The 22,515-nt window shown below is 37.2% G+C and overlaps 2 protein-coding genes across 2 annotated transcripts in view; one reads left to right on the plus strand and one right to left on the minus strand.

The window, feature by feature from the left end:
• Positions 1-7,883, plus strand: part of GDI2 (GDP dissociation inhibitor 2) — a 36,032-nt gene extending 28,149 nt beyond the window's left edge. Inside the window, exons 7-11 of the mRNA XM_069094274.1 lie at positions 1,949-2,048; positions 4,743-4,914; positions 6,214-6,358; positions 6,743-6,797; positions 6,884-7,883. Coding sequence (XP_068950375.1) covers positions 1,949-2,048; positions 4,743-4,914; positions 6,214-6,358; positions 6,743-6,797; positions 6,884-7,030 — 619 coding nt within the window. The 3' untranslated portion in view covers positions 7,031-7,883. The remainder of the gene's footprint in view (positions 1-1,948; positions 2,049-4,742; positions 4,915-6,213; positions 6,359-6,742; positions 6,798-6,883) is intronic.
• A 2,932-nt stretch (positions 7,884-10,815) lies between these two features.
• The window catches only part of TASOR2 (transcription activation suppressor family member 2), a 64,504-nt gene continuing 52,804 nt past the window's right edge, over positions 10,816-22,515 (minus strand). Inside the window, exons 19-22 of the mRNA XM_069094273.1 lie at positions 16,033-16,186; positions 15,090-15,195; positions 13,428-13,609; positions 10,816-10,976 (exon numbers count right to left, since the gene is read on the minus strand). Of these exons, the coding sequence (XP_068950374.1) occupies positions 10,861-10,976; positions 13,428-13,609; positions 15,090-15,195; positions 16,033-16,186 (558 nt within the window). The 3' untranslated portion in view covers positions 10,816-10,860. The remainder of the gene's footprint in view (positions 10,977-13,427; positions 13,610-15,089; positions 15,196-16,032; positions 16,187-22,515) is intronic.

Consider the following 22,515-nt stretch of genomic DNA (forward strand, 5'->3'; position numbering starts at 1 on the left):
TGCTCAAGGTTACACGGCCAGGTGTTTCTGGGTGGGTGCTAAGTGTCCGAGCCCGGGATTCGATCTCCAGGTCTTCTCAACACTGGAGCCGGTGCTCTTACTTGCTGTGCTACCTGGCTGCCCCAACTTTTTTTTTTTAAGCAATTGGGGTTAAGTAACTTGCTCAAGGTTACACGGCCAGTTATTTCTGGGTGTCGTGCTGAGTGTCTGAGCCCGGGATTCGATCTCCAGGTCGTCCCAACACTGGAACTGGTGCTCTTACTCACTGAGCCACCTGGCTACCCCTCTGGGATTTTTTTTCTTTTTTCTTTTTTAGTTAAAAAACTTGAATGTATGAAATAAAGGTGTCAGAAGCCAAATTTTATTGAAATATCCTAGCAGTTGTAATTTTTAGTGCTTCTTAACAATTATCCATCTTTTAAATGGTAGTTAAATGCTTTCTTACTTGGAATCAACTAACTTCCAACTTGGAATCAACTTAATATGCTATACATGCAAATCTTGATTACCAAACTTCCCTGGATCTAAGGTTGAGATGAAAGATATTTTTTGACCTGGACTTTACAGTAACTCAATATCTTTCCCCCTTAAACTCTCCTCTCTTTCTCATTTCCCTAAAATTCCCTAATTTCTCTCTAATTTACCTGTTGAGGATACTACCATCCTGATACCACTTCCATCAAGGAACTCTGTAGCATAACTGTCATTCCTGGTCGTATTCCTTTTAGAAGGTAGTCAGTGGGTTCTTGCTGTCTTTCTTTACTTTGCCCTCTGGTTCTAATTGATCTGGTCAGTTTTCATTTAATGGTTTCCTGAAATACAGTATGTAGAATTTTTTTTTAAATCATGGATTGCAGGGAGTACAGTGATCCTTCTCTCCTTTACTTGGTTTTCTAGGGCAGTTTTTTTTGCTACCAGATACCACCTTTTCTTGGATTTTGTTCTAATATTTCTTGCTGTCTCATAGATCCATTCATTTCTGTTTTAGTTTTCAGGAAGTCTACTTCTTTGGTAAGGTTTATTAATTTCTAAACTTCCAATTTTTTTTCTCTAGAGCTTTTAATTTTTTATTTCTAGCTTCATGTCTTCTAGATATTCAAGTAGTCCTTTGGGAAAAATTGACTTTTCTTTTTTTATCTCTGCTTACAGTTTTCCTCCTTTTGGGGAGATCTTTAGATCTACAAAACTTTTTTATACAAGCTGGTATCTTCTTTGGTCTACTCATGTCCAGCTTTAGTTATTTAGGGCTTTGTACAACTTTTGGTTAGGGTGGTCAGCCATGCATCATCTTTTGTGGTTCCTTCCAATTCCTGTACTGCTCTCTTTACCCAGACCTTTTAGATTTAGAGCACTGGATCTTCAGGGCCCACTTTGATGTCCCAAGATCGAATGCTAGGGACCTCAGAGCCCCTGGGTCCCTGGGTTCTTCTGATCTGAGTGTTGTAAGACCTCACTAGTCACCACTCACCACTGCTTCTTGAACTCTTGAGGTCCCCTTCCTGGGTCTTCCTCTGGGGTGGGGCAGGGAATTTCAGGCTATTCAACTTTGGAACTTTTTGCTCACACTGGGAGGTTGCTAGCTTGTTTGCCTGACAAAAGTGCCTGTGTTGGCTTTGCCTGTAGTCCCTTTTCCTATTTTCCCATGACTTTTGGCTAATTTTTTTGTACAGTTCTGGGGTAGATGTCACTTACTCTAGGTTTTCATTTCATTTCATAATTGTTTGGTCTAGTGTGGATTTCAGCTTTTTGCTGGAGTTTATACATGTCTTCTATGCAATCTGCTTTGTTGAAGCAGCCATTTTAGTTAGAAGTCTTTATTAACTTTTAAGTCAAAGCCTTCTAGAAGGAAGTGAGTTGATGGAAATTTCCTTCATGAAAGTTGTGGAGAGTTTTTATCAGCTAGAACAATTAAAAACTTACTGAAGTGTTTTGTTCCTTTCGTTTATAGGCTAAGTGCCATTTATGGAGGTACCTATATGTTGAACAAGCCAATTGAAGAAATCATTGTAAAAGATGGACAAGTGATTGGTGTGAAATCTGAAGGAGAGGTATAGTAGCTTTGGATTTGGGGAAGATACCTGATATGTAACAAAATTTTATCATTTGTGAGTACTTAATATTGTAGGCTAAATCTGATAAGTTCCAAATTGTACAAGAAATCTATTTACCACTAATTACAATAGCTCAAATATATCTATATCTATATCTATATAGCACTTGAACATTCTTTGTGGAGAATTACTGATGATTATTTTGAACTAGTTAGGCACAAGTTATGGGCACTGAAATCATCAAATATCATTGGTTTAATAACATCTTCAGTGCTGATTTCTACTTGTTCTCTAGAGTCATAAATTTTGGATGAACTTTTAATTGGTAAGGTTCAAAGTATTTTTTTTTTTGAGAGGTGAGAGCAAGGCAATTGGGGTTAAGTGACTTGCCCAAAGTCACACAGTGTGTCAAGCGTCTGAGTCCAATTTGAACTCGGGTCCTCCTGACTCCCAAGCCGGTGCTCTATTCACTGTGCCATCTGGCTGTCCCTCAAAGTACTTCTTTACACAAAGTGTATTCTTGGTGGCAAATTAGTTTTTGTTAGTTTTGGCTTTACTTCAGATGTGTCCTTGTGTGATAGAAAAAAATGTTATTTGGCTGGAAGTCGGAGGATCTGGATTCTAGTCTCACCTTTTGAGGTCCGTGATCTCTAAGGTGTCTTGCAACTCATATAGTCTGATTTTCAACAGAGTAATTTGGTTAACACTGCAGTAGCTTATACTTGTTTAACATTATGGTGAGGTTATAAAATATGGTGCTAATCTTAAAATAAGTTACTGTCTATAAAATTCCATTTTGTCACTCATACCAAGGTAAATCATCTCTGGAATGTTCTTTTCTCTTGTTATTTAAGCATTTGCTTTCAAAGATCATGTCCAAATAATTTCTATTATTTCTTGGCTTAGTTGAAGTCTGATTAAGTGTATTATGTAGGCAAGCTTACCAGCTTTCAGCCCAGCTAGGAATAATATGAAGGTTTAAGATTTTTCTTTGTTGTGGTTAATAAGGCTTGTAATGGGAAAGGGGAATTTGTGTACAGCTATCTCAGGTGGTGCTAGATTTGGCCACATGAGCCTTTACTTTTACTCTTCTTAAAACTTAACCTTGATAAGAATATGAAATTGAGGACAAATGTCATAATAAATAAAATATCTTTTTTAAAATGACCTTTTCTTTTTTCTTTTTATACTTTTTATAAAGTAGCCAACTAAACCTTTTTAGAATTTAAGGTTTATAAGTGATGGTATAGGAAGCCAGAATTTATATACTTGTTTATTGGAAACTTCTGAAATGCCATCTGAGTTATATACTTAAAAGTTTCCATTTTGTGAGTAGAGACTTTAGGTGTCAGATATTTTTGTTTATACAATATGATACAGAATTCATATATGTACTAGGAAAAATAGTTAAATTGCTGCCAAAATGGTGCAGCGTATTGGAAAGAGCCCTGGAATATAAGTCTGAAATCAGAAGACCTGGAGTCTGGTATCCTGACAGCCTTCCACCTCCTACCATCCCTTCCACCAGCCTTCTTACCATTCCTGTTACTGTCGAGAGACTTGCCCTCAACCCTGTCCCTCGGCTCTGCAGACTCAGTGGTGTCATCTTTGACTCTTCGCTTGCATTCACCGCATGTGTACAGTCTGTTGTCAGATTTTGTCATATCTACCTTCACGGCATAGGTCACCTTCTCTCCATTGCCACAGACACCACTGTGCTCTTGCAGTAGCTTTAGATTAGTTTTCTTGTCTTAAAACCTTTCCTCATCTCAGTCCTCCATCCTCCACTCAGCTGTTAGTGGTTTTCCTAAAGTTCAGGTCTGACCATGTTGCACTTATCCTACTCGGTAAACTCCAGTAGCAACCTGTTCACTCCCAGCTCAAATATAAAATCCTTTATTGCACTTAAATCTTGTCTCAACCTGACTCCTTCCTGCATTTCCAGTCTTCTTACACATTACTCTCCTCTACTCTTAAAATATAGCTACACTGGTCTACTCACTGTTTTGTGCCCAGTATTCTCAATTTTTCAGCATGGTTGGCTGTTCTCCCATGTCTAGAAGGCTCTCCTTCCTCAGCTCTGATTCCTGTCTTTCCTGGCTTCCTTCAGAACTTAGGCCAAATTACACTTTTTCCAGTACTCTTCTAGTTCCAAGCCCCTGAGATTACCCTCCATTTACACTGTATATATCTTGTCTGTTTATATTTGCATGTTGTCTACCTCTTCTCAAGAACAAGGACTATGTGCTTTTTTTTTTTTTTTTGGTATCCCTAGAACTTAGCACAAGTACAATGTCTACGTGGTACATTAAATGTTTTTTTGCCTTTATTTCTATTATATTATCTCTAGCACTTAGCACCGTGCCTATCACATAGTAGATGTTTAATAAATATATGTTGACTTGACCTGACTTGGCATTGCTATGCATTCTAATGAATCCTTGTTCACTTATTTCCCTCTTGGTTCATTTCCTCATGTGTAAAATAAAGGGACTAGATTAGATGACAGCTTTTCACCTCTGACAATTCCAGTTCCAGCTAATTCCCAATTTATTTATCCAGCTTTATGCACAATTAACTTTACCTAGAAATAGTTTTTTCCTAGAGAAGTTGCCGTAGGAACCCTTTTTAAAGTACTAGTTGGTGCTTTACTGTGCTGAACAGTATACTAAATCAGTCCTCTTCTTTCAGATTGCCCGTTGCAAGCAGCTCATCTGTGACCCTAGTTATGTAAAAGACAGAGTAAAAAAAGTAGGCCAGGTGATCAGAGTTATCTGTATCCTAAGCCACCCAATTAAGAACACCAATGATGCCAATTCATGCCAGATCATCATTCCACAGAACCAGGTCAACCGGAAATCAGGTGAGTTGTAAAGATTGGTGAATGATAAAAAGCTGTTATTTAGGGGGATTTTTGTTTCATTGTGGTATTTAAATATTTTAAACATGTTATGATGAGGAAAACATCATTTTTTAACAGTTGGAAACTTGAAAAAATTTTAAGAATTGAAATCTACAAGTTAAACTTGTAGGGAGCTTAGTGAATTTATATCATTTCCCAAACTAATGGGACAGAACCTCCTATGCCAATTTTTGTCGTTACTTGATTTTACTTATTTATATGAAAATTATATTGTCATTCATTAGCAGTTTTCTTTCTCACATGATAAAATTGACCAAAAAAGTAGATGGCATCACATATGGTTGGCATTGATGTGTTTGTGTTGAGTGGGGGGAAAAGGAAAAAAAAGTTTGGTAGAACCAGTAAGTTAATAAAGTTCCCACCTCTTCAAGTTAGGGAGGGATCTCTGATTTGGGGTCCAGCTTGGTCACAATTAAACATTCACATTTGATTTTTGTTGTCTTTTCTATTTATATTATTGTACTATTATATTATGGATGTTGATTTTGTTAATAGATATTGCTTTTTACTACTTATCTGCATCCATTCATATGTTGTTTGTAGTCTTCGTACTCACTTCTTAAAACAAAGTATTATCTTACTAGTTAGTGCCCAATTTGATAGGCACCTGCTTTTTCCAGTTCTTTGCTAGTATAAAAAATAATGTTATTTGTTATAGCAGTATCTTTTACTGTTGGAGTGTATATGCCTAGCCCTGGATTCAAGTTCTATTCTCATTTCTAAGACATTTTTGGTTATTTTCTTCCCAAAGTTGCAAGCAATTTATTATCTTAAGTGAATTTCTTGGGAGAGTGAGTAGGTGACTTGATTTTTAAAAAAAATTTAACTTCCAAAAAAAGAAATTATCAGTTTTTATGCAGTTAAGAGGTACCAGTGTACACTTTTTTTTTCCTTGTAAGAAATCTCATGATTTTCGAGCTAGATAGGACCTTAAGATATCTAATCAGGCCTCTGTTATTAATTAAAGACAGACTCACAAGAAGTAATATAATTTTGCAGCTAGATAGAGATATAGGTAGGATTAGAATATGAGCTTTGATTTTCTATGTCTTTGCATGAGACTGTGCTAGGCCAGAATACTGGTTCAGTAGATATAATCCTAGCCAAGAAGTTTAAAATATAAATGATGAAGAAAATACACGACTCATTGTATTTTATGTAATATAAGTATCATGTAACACATTACAATAATGTAAACCCTTTAAAATGTAGAAAATGAGCTTTAATGGTTTGTTGTAGACATCTACGTTTGCATGATTTCTTCTGCACACAATGTGGCCGCACAAGGAAAGTACATTGCCATTGTTAGTACTACCGTGGAAACCAGAGAACCTGAGAAGGAAATCAGACCAGCATTAGAACTTTTGGAGCCAATTGAACAGAAGTGAGTGTCTTATTTATAGATTGTTCTCATTGATTAAAAAGCAAATCCTGGTTATTAATTCTGCCTCTCATCTTGGTTCCAGAGGAGGTTAATGAATAGAAATGAATAGACACCTTGGAAAATATCTAAATTCCTTTGCCCCTTGACTTTGTGTCTTGAGTTTTCATTAGAAAGGTACTGATTTTTCAAGGCAAAACCTTCATTGAAAGTGGGGTCACTGTTTCCTCTTTACATGTATTGCATATGTCTGGTGCTAAGTAATCTTGGGAGCACTACTGTTCATTCAAAAAACAGTTAAGTGCCCATTATGTGCTCTGTCCTGGGATAGATAAATGTTCCTTGTCTCATGCAACTTACATTCTGATCCATCCATTCTCTTTTCAGATTTGTTAGCATCAATGATCTGTATATTCCAACTGATTCGGGAACAGAGAGTCAGGTTAGTATTGGGATAGGGGCTGTGTAAATTTGGGCTTTCCCAGGAGGCATTGCAAAATCATTTGTTTCTCAACTCTATTTCTCCAGATCTTCATTTCCCGCACTTATGATGCTACAACTCACTTTGAGACAACTTGTGATGATATTAAAGACATCTACAAGAGGATGACGGGGTCTGAGTTTGACTTTGAAGAAATGAAACGAAAGAAAAATGACATTTATGGGGAAGACTAATAGCAGTAATATGCTAATATCCAATTAGGAGAAATTTAAATTTCAGCTAATACAGAGTTATATCAAGAACCTAATGAACATTATATGAAATCAATATTGTATGGCCTGCTTTTGTAATCACTTCTTTTGAGATTGAAGAGTACCATGCCCCTAAATGTTCCCCTCTATTGCCCCTTTTACTATCATGTATTACTGTCTTTCTCTTGGGATGACTGTCCAAAAGTGACAGATTGCTAACATGTTCAGTTTCCGTGTGTATGTGTATGTGTGTGCGTGCGTGTATGTCTGTGTGTTTTTAAGGGAAAGCACAGTTTAATCATACACTCACTGAGGCAGACAAACAACTTGATACAGTATTTGTATCTTTTAATAGCATAGCCTTTTCAGTTGTTTGCTTATTGGGTTCTTGTTGATTCTGTAAGTTCATGTATATCTTTTCTCTTAAACATTAGGAAAACTAAATTGAACACTCCAGTGTTGGGCAGCATCCCTCCAAGTCCCATAACCTTTGGTTTTTGCCTCATGTCAAGTATTATGACAGTGTCCAAATATAGTAATTAGTTATGGGCACGGATTTCTAACCCAGCTTTAGCTTTTGAAACAGTTTACATAATTTAGGAGAGGCTTGTGTTCCTAAAGGCTCTTTTGGTGTTTTAATCTAATAAAAACTGATTTAAAAAAAAAGTAACAATAGCAGGCAAGATGTTAAAGTACCTTCTATCCCCCTGGCTTTTTGGATGGACCAAACCACAATGCAGTATTAATTTGACAGAGCCTCCCAAGTCCATGATGTTTCATAAAATGGCTCTAAATGATTTCTGTACTGCAAAGTAAAGCCAAATTCTGGAAACCAGTACCTGTTTATTGGTCTGTTTGCTTCCCACTGCAACTAAGGTCATCACTGACCTGACCAGACCTGCTGACTTTGGCAAAGAACATTCTCATGAACATAAAACACACATACCAGAAGCATTTAAATTTGGAGGTAATAGAACTCTTATACCAACTATATAGGATTCCTCTTTCATGTGATTTTCAGCATAATTTGGTCATAAAATTTGTAAGTGGCATCATTTGTCTGAAATGATGAGGGGAAAGAATTGACAGTCTCTTTATATTGGTATGTGGAAGCTAGCTAACAAAATAGAAAGTTTTATTTGCTTCCAGAAGATCTCTAGAAGAATTAGCAGTTGAGGGAGGGAAGACTGACCTGTTCCTATAACCTTCTCCACTGAGTGCAATAAATTTCATGCTTTTAGCTAAATGCCATCTCAGAAAGTAGGGGAAGCCTGCTTAAAGGGGATTGATATAGAATGGGAATACAAAGTTAGGAATGCTGGAGGGGAGAAGATTGCCAAGTGATTGCTCTGCTGTGAGAAATCTGGGTAGTGAAGGCTCATTTATTTTATTTGAGCATAGTTGTAGTTAAAGGAATGCTGACTCAGAGTGTTGACAGACAGTGGTAGGAAGAGTATGACATGGACTCTTCCCTTCGTGACTCTTCCCTTTTCCAGTATTCTTCCTCCCACCTCAAAGAAGTGACTGTAGTTGACCCTGTTAATTTTTCTGTCTAAAGAAACTTAGAATTTTCTATTAGGCTACTCTTCACTGCCTGTAGGCCTATAAGTGGTCCAGAGCCAGTTTTATAATAAATCACATATGGAGGAAAAAACAATAGCCAAGTTAAAAAGTACCTGGTAAATTCATGCAACTACAGTTGTGGAACATAAATATTGCCTGTGGTAATAAACCCCCTTCTCCCCCTCCCCCCCATTTCCTTAGGCACAGTGGCATCGTAATAATGGGCCAAAGAACGATGTTTCAGTGCTATAAGATTTTCTTTTAATTACTAAAGCAATGTGTTGGGTTCATGTATTCCTTGTCACTTGTGTAAACATGAGTGTCATATCCCCAAAATACTAATTCTAGAAGGCTACAATTCTTAAAGTAAAACAATATGAAACCTGGCAGTAGCCAGTAAAGAATGGCAGTGTGGCCAAAGTTTTATTGGCCACTGGATAGCTATATCTTAACTATAGATACTTTAAAAAAAACCTAAACATTGGACCTGGGGCACAAGACACCAAATCTGGATCCCTTGAAAAGCTAGTATTCTAGCAAAGTGTTTTAAGTTACACAAAGCTGTTTATTGGGAATAAGAGAAAATACACATAAGGATCAATGAACAACATTTAAAAGAAAGTCCTAGTATCCCCACTAGATGTTATTAGTTATAAAATCATTCAGGGAAAAATATTTTATTTGTTTTTATTTTTTAAAAATTAGGTATAAAACCTATCTTCCAAATAGACCACCTATCTTATACAAAGTTTTTGTTTAGCGTCGAAGTGTTCAAAGACTACTATAGAAATTTCTGAAATACCATAAACATATGATCACTATTCCTCAGAATGTTGACGCTGTGGTGAGCTATTTACAAAAACCGAACTGCAAATAGGTACCGTTTAGGAAAAAAAAATTTAACTTCACGTAGTGTAGCGGTAGATTAATATGTCTAGGTTAATTTTCTAGAAGATGGGTAAAGTGTATAAAAGAGAATTTCAGACTGTAACATGTACTACTTATGCCTTATTTACATAAACAACCATAAAAAATACACTTGTTAAAATGGACTTTTACATTAGTTTTCCAACTTGTAGCCTTTCAGTAACATTTTCCTATTTTTTTAATAATGTATGCTGCTTAAAATGCATCCTGTTTAAAAATAATTTAAAACCCTATAATCCAAAGCTTAACAATTAAGTTTACTGTGCCATTCTGAAATAAATCATATTTCAGCAGACTATATTGAAAGGAAAATTATCCTCTAAGGATGTCTGCATTATAACAAAAAATTTATAGTTCATAGTTTTAAGTGTGAAAAGTAGATTCATTTCTTCCTGAAGGTGTCTGGGGTTAGGGAGGGCAGAATAGGAATAGGGAATTATTTCTTCTTTGTAGTTAGTCTTAAAAAGTCATCAGAGCTGGTACTTTCATCACCTAGACAAAAGATAAAATTCACAATGATTAACATAACTAAAATAAAGTGACCAGGCAAATAAATATGTGCACTTCTGTAACATCCTAGAAATCCAGGTCAATGAAAACAAACTACTGAGATAAAAACATGCAATCTCAGACTGGTTGCATGGTTGTGTATACTTTTGGAATTACTGTTCATGGTGAAAGTAACTGTTAAATTAGTTTTCCTCTATCCCCCTATAGACTTTTAGAAGATGTCATTAGGCATTCATAAAAATTTACATCTACATTTATGGTTTACAACCTCCACCAGAATTTGTTCCCTTTGCCTTATTTTGGTAAGAGTTTTTAAAGTCTATGCCACAACAATAAATTCATTTTAGCAGCTCCTACCAAACTTAAAAGGTTTCAAATGCAGGCTTAATGACATAGCAAATTCACATTGGGGTCTGTCCAAGAACTGTCTGAAAATTAGCTAGCCAAGTCACCACCAGATCAGTTTTAAGAAGATGATAATTGTAGGCTATATATTCTGAAGACCTAAGTCACAAAGGAGTTGCAGTATGATGCATTGCGGATATGGCTTATATGCTTGTTTTCAAAATCCTCTTGGGACAGTGGAAGCATTTTTCTCCTGTAGATGAGGTAACTGTAGAATGGAATTATAAGCAAATTGCCTAAGTGGCAATTTTAACCAGATTTCTAGAATTGTTCTGATTTTCTTCCAATGCACGCGCATGTGTGTGTGTGTGGGTGTAGCATTGATTTTTAAATATTTACTGCATGTTTATAATTATGTTTAATCATACAAAGTAGAGTAAACAGAAAAGGCTATGTCAAAATTATACTCACCAATAGGTTGCCTTAAATGGAGCTGCTTTTTGTACAATTCCAGCAAAGTTATTGATGTCAGTAACAAGGATTCCACTATTTTCAAATATCTCTCTGGAGGTATTGAGTTTATCTATTTAAAAAAAAAAAATCAAAACCACCAATTACTTGGTTGCCAAAAATATCACTAATGCAAATTCAGGTGCTGTTTCTGGCCCTGCTGCCCCCTTCCCCCCATCCCCTTCCCCAGCTAGTGATTGGAAGCAGTCTTATGGGTAAATAGCAGTAAACATAGGAATCTACAGGATACAAAATCCAAGAAAAAAGCAGCAGTAAAATGGCTACATATGCAAATGAAGACAGGCTTGGAATGAAACTCCAACAAGTACCGCCTCTTCAAGGGTAAATCTTATTCAAAGAAAACAATAGGTTAAAAAGGGGGCAGTAGAATTATATATTAAGATGCTGTCATGTGAAAAAAATCCAGGAAGTAAACGAGGGAAGCCCTGAGATAAAGATCAATGAAGCCTGTCAGTGTGTAATACAGATGAGAAATCTGGGAAACCACCAGTCTGGCACAAAGGCATTAATAATAGGACTTCAATTATCTGGCTATATGCTGGAACTCTACAATGCAGAGCAGCTAACCATATCCTGACTCGTCTTAAGAACAACTTAAGGAACTGTGATTTGTAATGTATGTAACTGAAGAAGAGGCAGGTTAGGTCAAGTAGGGGGTTGAGGGAGGGGGACACATGTGACCACTCTCATTTATGAAGGAGGAGAGGAAAGTGGGCAGAAACTGACAAGCATGCTGTGTTTAGAAGAAAAAAGTTCAGAGAAAGGTTAAGTAGGATACCTTGGTATAAAATTTTCCAGGGGAAGTTGGCCTAGACAAATGGGGAATTCTCAAGAATTAAATTCTGAAGACACTAAGAATTCTGATGACTAGGAAAAAAGTATAGTTGTTTAAGACCAATTCTAGGGCGGCTAGGTGGCACAGTGAATAGAGCACCAGCCCTGGAGGCCTCAGACACTTAACACACAAAAAACTAGCCATGTGACCTTGGGCAAGTCACTTAACCCCAACTGCCTTCCAAAAAGCAAAAAAAAAAAAAAAAGACCGATTCAAGGAACTCACCAACCAGCTTACATTTTTAAAAAGTATGAATACAAAAATATAGCAGGTCTCTGGAGTGCTATATCTCAACATGAAGTGGGTAAGGCAAAACAATTTTTTCAAGCTCTATAGGGAAGATAAAGATTCAAGGGGCAGAGCTACTTCTTGGTGTGGATGGGATAATATTAAAGGACAACAGGAAGAAAGTACTGTTCAATTCTTTCCTCCAAACTTCTGAGAAAAATTATTTTTGGATCAGGAAGGACAAAACAACAAAAATGGCAAATGGAATTGAGACAATGATGTCAACTTGGAAGAAAATGCTTCATGGTCAATAACTGAAATATTTTTGTTAATAATTTGGATTTATTCTCTTATACAGAAGAAACGACCTAGGAGAAGCAACATAGCTTCAATTATATGAATAAAGCTGGTGAGATGGAAGAGAGATATAAATACCAGTTTTTGGCCCCTGAGTATAGATAAGAGTAATGGGATAGAAATCACAGTGTCAGATTTAAGCTTTATATAATGAAAAACTTTTAACAATTTAAGTAATCCAAATGTGGAATGGCATAGTGGGTTCCCCCTTCACAAGAAGTCTTCAAGCAAAGATGATCATTTGCCAGGTATATTGCAGAATGGATTCTTTTGCCTGTATATGTTGGCCTAGATGTCTATGTTTTGAGGTCTCTACCAACTCTTGAAAATGTTTGGTTATGATTCTGATTCACTGAAATATATGAGAAATACCACATTGAACTGCGCTAAAAATAAAGTGGCAAACTTGGCAATACAGCAGAAATAGTTCATTAAATGTAGTGAAATAAAAAACTACCAAATTTAAATATGGCTACTGAAGAGCCATTATGTGCATACAAGCTAAAAATGGGCAATAACCCTATTCTGTATGTCATAGGAAATTACTGAACATAATAGGGTAAGGATTTATTTATACCACTTAGTAATTTGTGTAAATATTATAAATATATATGGCCCATATAAACTTACAAACACTTGCTAAGTATCCTGGCATTCTACTGACTATAACGGGATAGGGAAAGACAGATATATATATATATATATATATATATTTATTTATTTATTTATTTGTTTGTTTGTTTATTTATTTATTTATTTATTTTGAGCAATAGGGGTTAAGTAACTTGCTCAAGGTTACATGGCCAGTTATTTCTGGGTGTGGTGCTGAGTATCTGAGCCTGGATTTGATCCAGGTCATCCCAACACTGAAGCCGGTGCTCTTACTCGCTGAGCCACCTGGCCACCCCTAAGCAATTGGGGTTAAGTAACTTGCTCAAGGTTACACGGCCAGGTGTTTCTGGGTGGGTGCTAAGTGCCTGAGCCCGGGATTCGATCTCCAGGTCTTCTCAACACTGGAGCCAGTGCTCTTACTCGCTGTGCTACCTGGCCGCCCCGGAAAGACAGATTTTAACCAGCTTTTACCTGTTAGATACACAGCGAACCTAGCATTGATGTGTAGAACTTGTAAGTTCAGGAGACATTTCAAATATTCAGATTTTGTTGATGATTTGGAATCACACTGGTGATAATGAAGCACTTCAATGATATTTGCACTCTGGTATGATTTCAATATTAAATTCTTGCTATGAGCAACTGAATTTATTCTGGAAAAGAGCAGAAATGTTAATTATTTGATTTAGCTGAAACAAAATATGTAATCTAAAAACTATACATTCATTTTACATGTTTCATTCCTAAGTATTTTTTCTTTTTGTATATATTTATATTCTAACTTAACATTACTATAGTTGCCTCAGACATTTAAATTTCCAAACCATAATGACTACTCTTTGCTTTAAGGTTTACAAAACAATTTCTTCATAATGACCCTGTTTAGAAAGCTGTTCAGTTAGTTTTGTTGTTTTTAAGTCGTTTCAGTCTTGTCAGACATGCTGTGACACTTTCTTTGCAAAAATACTGGAGTGGCTTTGCCATTTCCTTCTTCAGCTCACTTTATAGATGGAGAGACTGAGGCAAACGGGTTAAGCGACTTGAGCAGGGCCGCACAGCTAACGTCTTGAGGCCAAATTTGAACTCAGGTCTGTCTGACTCCAGGTCTGTCTGGCACTCTATCCACTGTGCCATCCCAGGACTCTCAAACTCAAGGAGCCTTATGAGGAGCTATGCTTCTAGCCCAGTGCCCTTGGCCACCATGCTGTAAAGCAATAACTATTGATACAGTCTGGTAACTGCTCCTGCAGGCGTCAAAGTTACAGTTCCTGAAGAACCAGAAAGGTTCTTGGTACTCCATAAATGGTTCCCTATCAGAAACTGATTTATTAAAGGAAATGACATCACAGAAGAAGCACTGGAATATGCTTTGCTGCTGAATCCTAAGGACCATGGACTCCTTCCCTCTGACCTGAAGTTGAAGTTGTCCTCCCCCCTTAGAGTTTGAGTTCCATGAGAACACAGGCTGTCTCACTTTTCTGTTTATATCCCTGAGACTTGGTACTTACTAAATGCATTTGTTTATTCATTTATTCAGACTTCTCTCCCAAACCGTTCAAGAACCAAGCTTAATTAGCTCCTGTGTGACTAACAAAAAAATTGGGGGGGGAGGGAAGGAAGGGTGAAGGTGGTAGTGGTGGTAGTGGTGACGATGACTTAGCAGAAGTATTTGGTTACAGCAAAGGATTGCTTGAAGAATGGGAAAAATTTATCTCCCAACCAGTTACATGTTTCAATTATTTCTGTAGTGTTAAATAATTTAATTCTAATTTTAAAGAACACAGTAGCTACTTAATAAGTGCTTGCTAAATTGTTTAATACTAGAGCTAGAAAGGAATATATTTCTGCCCTTTAAGAAGGTCAACATGCAAACCATCTCGCTTATGAAATATATTCTGATTTTAATGACCTTTAAAGTATAGGGTTTGTTTTTCATAAAGAAGCAGACACCTTTCAACATTATTCCTACTGCTGAGGTTGCTCTATGCAGGATATTCAAAGAAAAGATAAAAGAAGTCACAAGTCTGATGACTCCTCAATAAAAGTGCTTTCTCTTGATGGGCTCTTAGTACAACTGAAGATTCTAGAATGAATTTTTAGTTTGTAAGACAGTGAAAACTCAAAGAGCCTTACCTTACATCTTCTTTTAGCTTTTTACTTTCTCTATAATGAAGCAACCATTTCCACCTTCCATTTGCATTTAGTTTTTCCAAGATTTTGACAATTTCCTTTAGCTGAACTGTAGAAAAGAATTTATCAATTTCAACAAAAAAAAACAACTGCTGGACTCCAAACCCACTTATTTCAGATTCCAAGAAGTACATTTCTAGGTTTGTTTGAATATCACTAATGCCACCTTTTGGACTTAGGGCAGCTGCTGCCAATCCTATGCATGCATCCTATCCAAATGTATACTGCATTTCAAGTACACATTTTAACCTATCCTTGAACTATATGCCAACCCCCTGATACTATGACATGTACGGGGAAGGGGAGGTACAACAGTATAATAACAGGAACATTTTATTCATTAGCATCTGAAATGCTAATCTGCTATAAAGCATACAAGAAGCAAAATGCGTGGATCCCAGATAATTCACCTTCAAGGGAGGCCTTGCCATGGCATCTGTAAATATACATTATATACTTATGAGACAGACAACTCCCTGGGACCCAGTCTATATTTGTGGATACTATCTTTTGTCATTCTTGTAATATACTTTTAAAATCTTCTAATCTTAGATAAGTTAACATCTCTGTAGAAACGCAGACAATTAACAAGAGACTGGGACTTAGTAGCCAGGACAGGAGATGATCATAACAGAGATTTTATCCTGGTTAACATGTTCTTCCATGAGCATTCTAGACCATAACAAAAATATATTAAGTGTGTGAGGATTCAAACAAATTCTCTTTATTCTAAAATATGCTTCCATTGATATAATAGAATCTCATCATGGGTTTAAAAATGGATTCCTTTGGACTGTACCACATCTGGCATCCTACCTGAATGCCAACATTCAAGTAAACTTATCTTGCCTGAGTTCCAAAGAAAGAGGAAAAAATAAAGACAAACCTAATGTTACGGCTTCTAATACTTTGTCATCAGATACGACAAAGCCTCCTGTACGAAACAGCTCCTGATAGGTACCATCCAGGATATCTCCTGGGCTGTCGACTCCAGCAAACATGACACTAGAGAACTGCTTCAGTCTCAGCAAAGAAGGAATCTGTCGAAAACAAAATGACCCTCCAGTAAAAGAAAAGCCATGGGATTCTGTTGACTGCATCACATTTTTTCACTAGGCCTTTTTCCCCTTTATCTTCTAGGCTTTCATGTATGGGTCTAGAAAGCCCTTCTCTGGGATATTCTAGTTGTTAGTGTTTTCTCCTTCCTCAAATTACCACCTAAATTTGTTGCTGATCCATATTATGCAAAATGCCCCTGAGAAGCCCTTGGAGGACAAGAACAATTTCAGATCTGTGATCCTAAGAACTTTGCTGAGCTCTTCATTTAAGTTGGTTATTTTAAGGGAAGTGTGCCACAATCTGGAGATGCTTTGTGAAGAAATGAAAGGCTGCAAGGCTGTCAGATTTCTGAATTTCAAATGAAAGAAGATAGGAAATATATTAAAGCTGACAAATTAATAATGACAAATCACCCTGATAAAAGGCATGAAAAGTAATTGGCTGTTTCATCCAACTGCTCACTTCTATTTCTCTACTATTATTAGTGGAGAACTATAATAATCTGATACACTGGTGCCAGTGGTAATTTCATGTTATAGTAGGCTCATGTTAGGTCACTTGTGGAATATACCCCTTGTTTGTGTTAAGTAAGCCGGGTCTCACTGAAACAGAATGTGACAGCAAATACCCACTTTAAAAGGTTGCAAAGGCATTCATCATACATTTTAGATAATTAAGAATTAAGCAAATTTTGACTTTTCTGATGAAAAAATGAAAGACTACATAAGAAGCAAGTTCAAAAGCAAGCAACAACTGAGAAGATCCAACCCCAAGAGTGAGGCAAATCTCAGTTCCAACCTCCATTCCAGTATGAAGCCTGAAGAGAATAACCAAGGCAGAAATCCAAACTAAAGGGGATCGTCATTCTGAACTGGCAGAGCTTTCTAGAAGGCTGAGAGTCGAGTCCAATAGGAAGCAGTCTATTGGAAATCCAACCATGGGCAAGTGCAAGGTGTGATGCTCGGATCCAAATTCAAGTCAGGAATTTGCAGAGCTCAGACCATTAAGACCCTGATCAGACTTTGCTCTGGATCATAAAACCTTGAAAGCACTAAAGTTTGCAGCTCAGCCTGATCTGTCCTTGAGACACTGGAATAACATAACACTTTACCTCAAGAAAGCAGTGAAAAGAACCAAGATGACATTATCTCAACCTATACATTCCCTTCAGAACTGTGAAAAGACTGACTTTAAGAGAAAGTCCAAAGCCAAAAAGTAAACTAGAGGCCCAATCCCAGAAGAGAATGATTATAAAACATCAAAAGGGGAAAAAAGGAGCATAGGCACATGGTGCAACTAAAAATCCTAGGAAAGATGAAAGCCTTTATAAAAATTTAAAAACTAAATGAGAGCACTGAGATAAAACTGGGAAAAGAAATGAGAGCTAATGGGGCAGCCAGGTAGCACAGTGAGTAAGAGCACAGGCTCCAGTGTCAGGATGACCTAGAGATCAAATCCCGGGCTCAGACACTTAGCACCCACCCAGAAACACCTGGCTGTGTAACCTTGAGCAAGTTACTTAACCCCAATTGCTTAGGGGTGGCCAGGTGGCTCAGCGAGTAAGAGCACCGGCTCCAGTGTTGTGATGACCTGAATCAAATCCAGGCTCAGATACTCAGCACCACACCCAGAAATAACTGGCCATGTAACCTTGAGCAAGTTACTTAACCCCAATTACTAAAAAAAAAAAAAAGAGAGAGAGAGCTAAAGAAGAAAGATTTGGAAAAAAAGTTTAATGCTCCCTGAAAATTAGAATACATCAAAGAGAAGTTAATTATTCCATGTGACAATGAGAAATATTAAAGTCAAAAGACTGAAAAATAAAAGGGGTACAATATCTCACAGGAGAAACACATTTGGAAAACAAACCAACAAGAGATAATTCAAGAATCAATGAAACTGCCTGAAAGTCAAGTCTAGAAAAAGAGCCTCAACACCATATTTTGAGACATCTTAAAAGAAAACTGCCTGGATCTTTTAGAACCAGAGGGCAAGTAGAAATATTAAGAATCCACTGGTTACCTCTTGAAAGAAAGCTCAAAATGAAACTGCCAAAACGTAGAGTTTCCAGGTCAAAGAAAAAACAAAGCAAGCAAAAAGAAAGAAAAAATTCAAATACCAAGGAGCCACAGTCAGGCTCAAATATATTTGGTAGCCACCACTATAAAGGAGTAGAAAGCTTGGAATATATTTCGGAAAGCAAGAGAGACACAAACTTAAGAGTTAAGAATAACTTATGCACAAAGTTGAGTAAATGAACATTTAATGAAATAGAGGTCTTCCAAGTATTTTCAATGAAAAAACTAGAGTAAAAAATTTGAAATATAATCAAGAGTCAAGAAAAACATAAGGAGGTAAACTTTAGCAAGCAATAATAAGGTGCTAACCAAGAAAGACCTGTTTACAATCTAAAAGAAGGAGATGATACATGTATTCTCTCAGAACTCTATCATCATCCTCATCCTCATCAGGGATCTTAAGAGAATCTAATTAGAGGGCCTGGGAATGGTTCTGTTTTATGACCTTAAAAAAAGAATGAAAAGGGAGGTGGGGGGAAGCAATGCACTAGAGGGGGGAAAAAGGAGAGGAAAGATGGAAAATATATCTAGCTATATCTCAGCTATACATGGCACCATTATATAACTGATTATTAGGGCATAAAAACATCATAAATAAATGCAGAAAAGCAGAAATAATATGCAAATCTTTTGTGGACCATTTACATGTACATTTACATGTGGACCATGATATAAAATTATATTCAAAGAATATGAAGAAATGATTAAAAGTTGGAGACTAGCATTTCTAAAGAATGGATGTGTCAAACAAATTAAAGAATCAACTAACAAAATTTTTAATCTTGAAACACTTCCATCAATAAAAGAGAGAAGAAACTGATCAACAAATGAAAAAACACCAAAAAACTTAAAACCAACAAATAAAAAAACCTCCTATTAAATCTCAACACATAACGATTGAAAGAAAAACAAATACTGAATTAGTAAAACTAAGAGTTGTTTTCCATTAAAAAAAAGTAAAATAAACAAAACATTAGCAAATTTGATTTATAAAAAAGAAAGAAAATCAAATAATCGAGGGCAGAGTCAAGATGGCGGAGTAGAAACAGAACCTTCGAGCAGCTCTGGCTCCCACCTTCCCTAATCTGTGAAATGGGGACTCTGAACAAACTTTGGAGCTGCAGAACCCACACAATGACACAGAGAAGCTAAGCTCCTGTTAAGGACAGCCCAGAAGGCCGGCAGGAATTGGCCAGCGCAGTGCTCTGGGAGCCGAGCCCAGCCACACACAAGCCGAGGTTTTAGCCCCAGGGCAGGCCTGACCAACCACTGGCTGGAGGGACTCCAGATCACCAGCAGCTGTGGCCATTTCCAGATTTATCAACACACAGATGCTAAGGACAAAGTGAGAGGTGAGTGCAGTGTACACTATGGAACCCAGTAGTTGGGAGTGCGCCGGTTTTTACCCCTGGGGCAAGAAGCCACTGAGGGCTGCTGTGCAGCCATGTGGCAGCTTCAGCTCCTGGCCTGCAGAGTGTAGGGGGACCAAGCGACCAGTCTGAGGGGTAATCGCTCTTGCTTTAACCTGCTTGGATCTGGATTGCAGTCTAGGGTGGAGGTCCTGGGGTGTGTGACCAGCTTGCCAGAGTGTGTGGAGGTCTCGGAGAGGGCACCCAACTAATACCTTTGGCAGCTGAGAAAACCCCCACATTTGGGACAAAAGCTCCCCTGTCTGGTGGCAGAGTCCTACTGTGGCAAAAAGCCCAGGGGTCAAGTGACTGAGGAGCGACATGACCAGGCAAAGGAAACAAAGCAGACAGAAGATTCCAACATTAGACTCCTATTTTGGGGACAAAAAGGAGCAAAGCATGGAACAAGAGGAAGACAGTGAAGTCAGAACTCCTGCACCAAAAGCTTCAAAGGAAAATACAAGCTGGTTACAGGCCACAGAGGACCTTAAGAAGCATATAAAAGAAGTGGAGGAAAAATTGGGAAGAGAAATGAGAACAATGTAAGAAAATTATGAAATGAGAGTCAACAGCCTGACTGAGGAAAATAATACCTTAAAAAATCGACTAACTCAAATGGCAAAAGAGGCTCAAAAAGGCAATGAGGAGAAGAATGCCTTAAAAAGCCGAATTTGCCAGATGGAAAAAATCTCAAAAGCTATTCAACGAGGAGAATCATTGCTTCAGAATTAGATTGGAGCAAATGGAAGCTAATGACTTTATGAGAAATCAAGATGCTGTTAAACAGATCCAAACAAATGAAAGAATAGAAGGTAATGTGAAATATCTCATGGGAAACACCACTGACCTGGAAAATAGATCCAGGAGAGATAATTTAAAAATTATGGACTACCTGAAAGCCATGATCAAAGTAAGAACCTAGAAATCATCCTCCAGGAAGTTCTCAAAGAAAACTGCCCTGATGTTTTAGAACCAGAGGGCAAAATAGAGGTTGAAAGAATCCACCCATCACCTCCTGAAAAAGATCCCCAAAAGAAAACTAGGAATATTATAGCCAGGTTCTGGAATTCCCAGATTAAGGAGAGAATATTACAAGCAGCCAGGAAGAAACAATTTTAATATTGTGGAAACACAATCAGGATAACCCAGGATCTGGCAGCTTCTACACTGAGGGATCGAAGGGCTTAGGATATGATATTCCGGAGGTCAAAGGAGCTAGGATTAAAACCAAGAGTCACCTACCCAGCAAAACTGAGTATCATGTTTCAGGGGAAAATATGGTCATTCAGTGGAATAGAAGACTTTCAAGCATTTTTGCTGAAAAAACCAGAGTTGAACAGAAAATTTGACATTCGGATACAAGAAGCAAGAGAGCATGAGAAGGTAAACAGGCAAAAGAAATCATAAGGAACTTATCAAAGTTGAACTATTAACATTCCTACATGGAAAAACAATCATTATAACTGATGAAACTTTTCTCAGTAGTCGAAGGGAATATATATGTCTATATATGAGGGTATACGGGCATATAAATACATATGTGAATGTGTATATATATGTTCACAGGTATACACAGATAGAGGGCACAGGACCAATTTAACAGAAAGGGATGATACTTAAAAGGTAAAATTAAGAGGTGAGAGAGGAATATAATGAGAAGAGATGGGGAGAGACAGAATGGGGTAAACTATCTCATATAGAAGAGGCAAGGGAAAATGGTTACAATGGAGGAGAATAGGAAGGCAAAAGGGAATGAGTCAACCTTATTCCCACTGAATTCGGCTTGAGGAGGGAATGAAGTACACACTAAATAGGGTACCTCACCCTCCATGAGAGTAGGGGGGGAAGGGAATGAGAGGGGGGAAAGATAGAAGGGAGGGTAGGCTGGGGGGGAGGGAGGTTGGAAGCACCCACTTTTGAAAAGGGACGGGATCAAAGTAGAGAATAGAACAAGTGGGAGGTGGGATAAGAGGGAGGGAAAAATAGTCAGTCTTTTACATATATCTACTATGTTATTGTTTTGTATTAGCTACACATGTACAACCTGTACTGAACTGCTTATCTTCCCAGTAAGGGTGGGTGACAAGGAAGGAAGGGAATGAATCTGGAATCCAAAGTTTTAAAATCAAATATTCAAATTCCTTCAGAATTAGATTGGAGCAAATGGAAGCTAATGACTTTATGAGAAATCAAGATGCTGTTAAACAGATGCAAACAAATGAAAAAATAGAAGGCAATGTGAAATATCTCATTGGAAAAACCACTGACTTGGAAAATAGATCCAGGGGAGATAATTTAAAAATTATTGGAAAATCAAATAATCGAGGTAAAAAATGAAAAAAAGGTTCACAGCGCAGCTAAGTGGCACAGTGAATAGAGCACTGGCCCTGGAGTCAGGAGGACCTGAGTTCAAATCCGGTATGACCTTGGGCAAGTCCTCCAATTGCCCTCCAAATAGCAAAAAAAGAAAAAAAGTTCACAACCCATAAAGAAAAAAATTACTGGAACCTATTTCATGTAATTATATACCATAAAATTGATACTCTAAATGAAATGGATGAATCTTTACAAAAATATAAACGTCTGTTTTAAAATAACAAGAAAGAAGACTTAACTCCGATATCAGAAAAGGAAATTGAAGAAGCCATAAATGAACCACCAAAGGAAAAATCCCACAAGTAAGTGGATTTACAGGTGAATTCTATCAACTATTTAAAACCACTGCAATACCACAAAAGCTATTTGAAAAAAAAAATAGGAAAAGGTATCCTCCCAAGTTTCTGCTTTGATACAATTATGTTCTTAATACTTCATAATGCAACC

The sequence above is a fragment of the Petaurus breviceps genome, unplaced genomic scaffold (assembly GCF_028583685.1).
Source record: "Petaurus breviceps papuanus isolate PSGF00001 unplaced genomic scaffold, PetGlider_PUasm1.0 216, whole genome shotgun sequence".
In the NCBI taxonomy this organism is placed as follows: domain Eukaryota; kingdom Metazoa; phylum Chordata; class Mammalia; order Diprotodontia; family Petauridae; genus Petaurus; species Petaurus breviceps.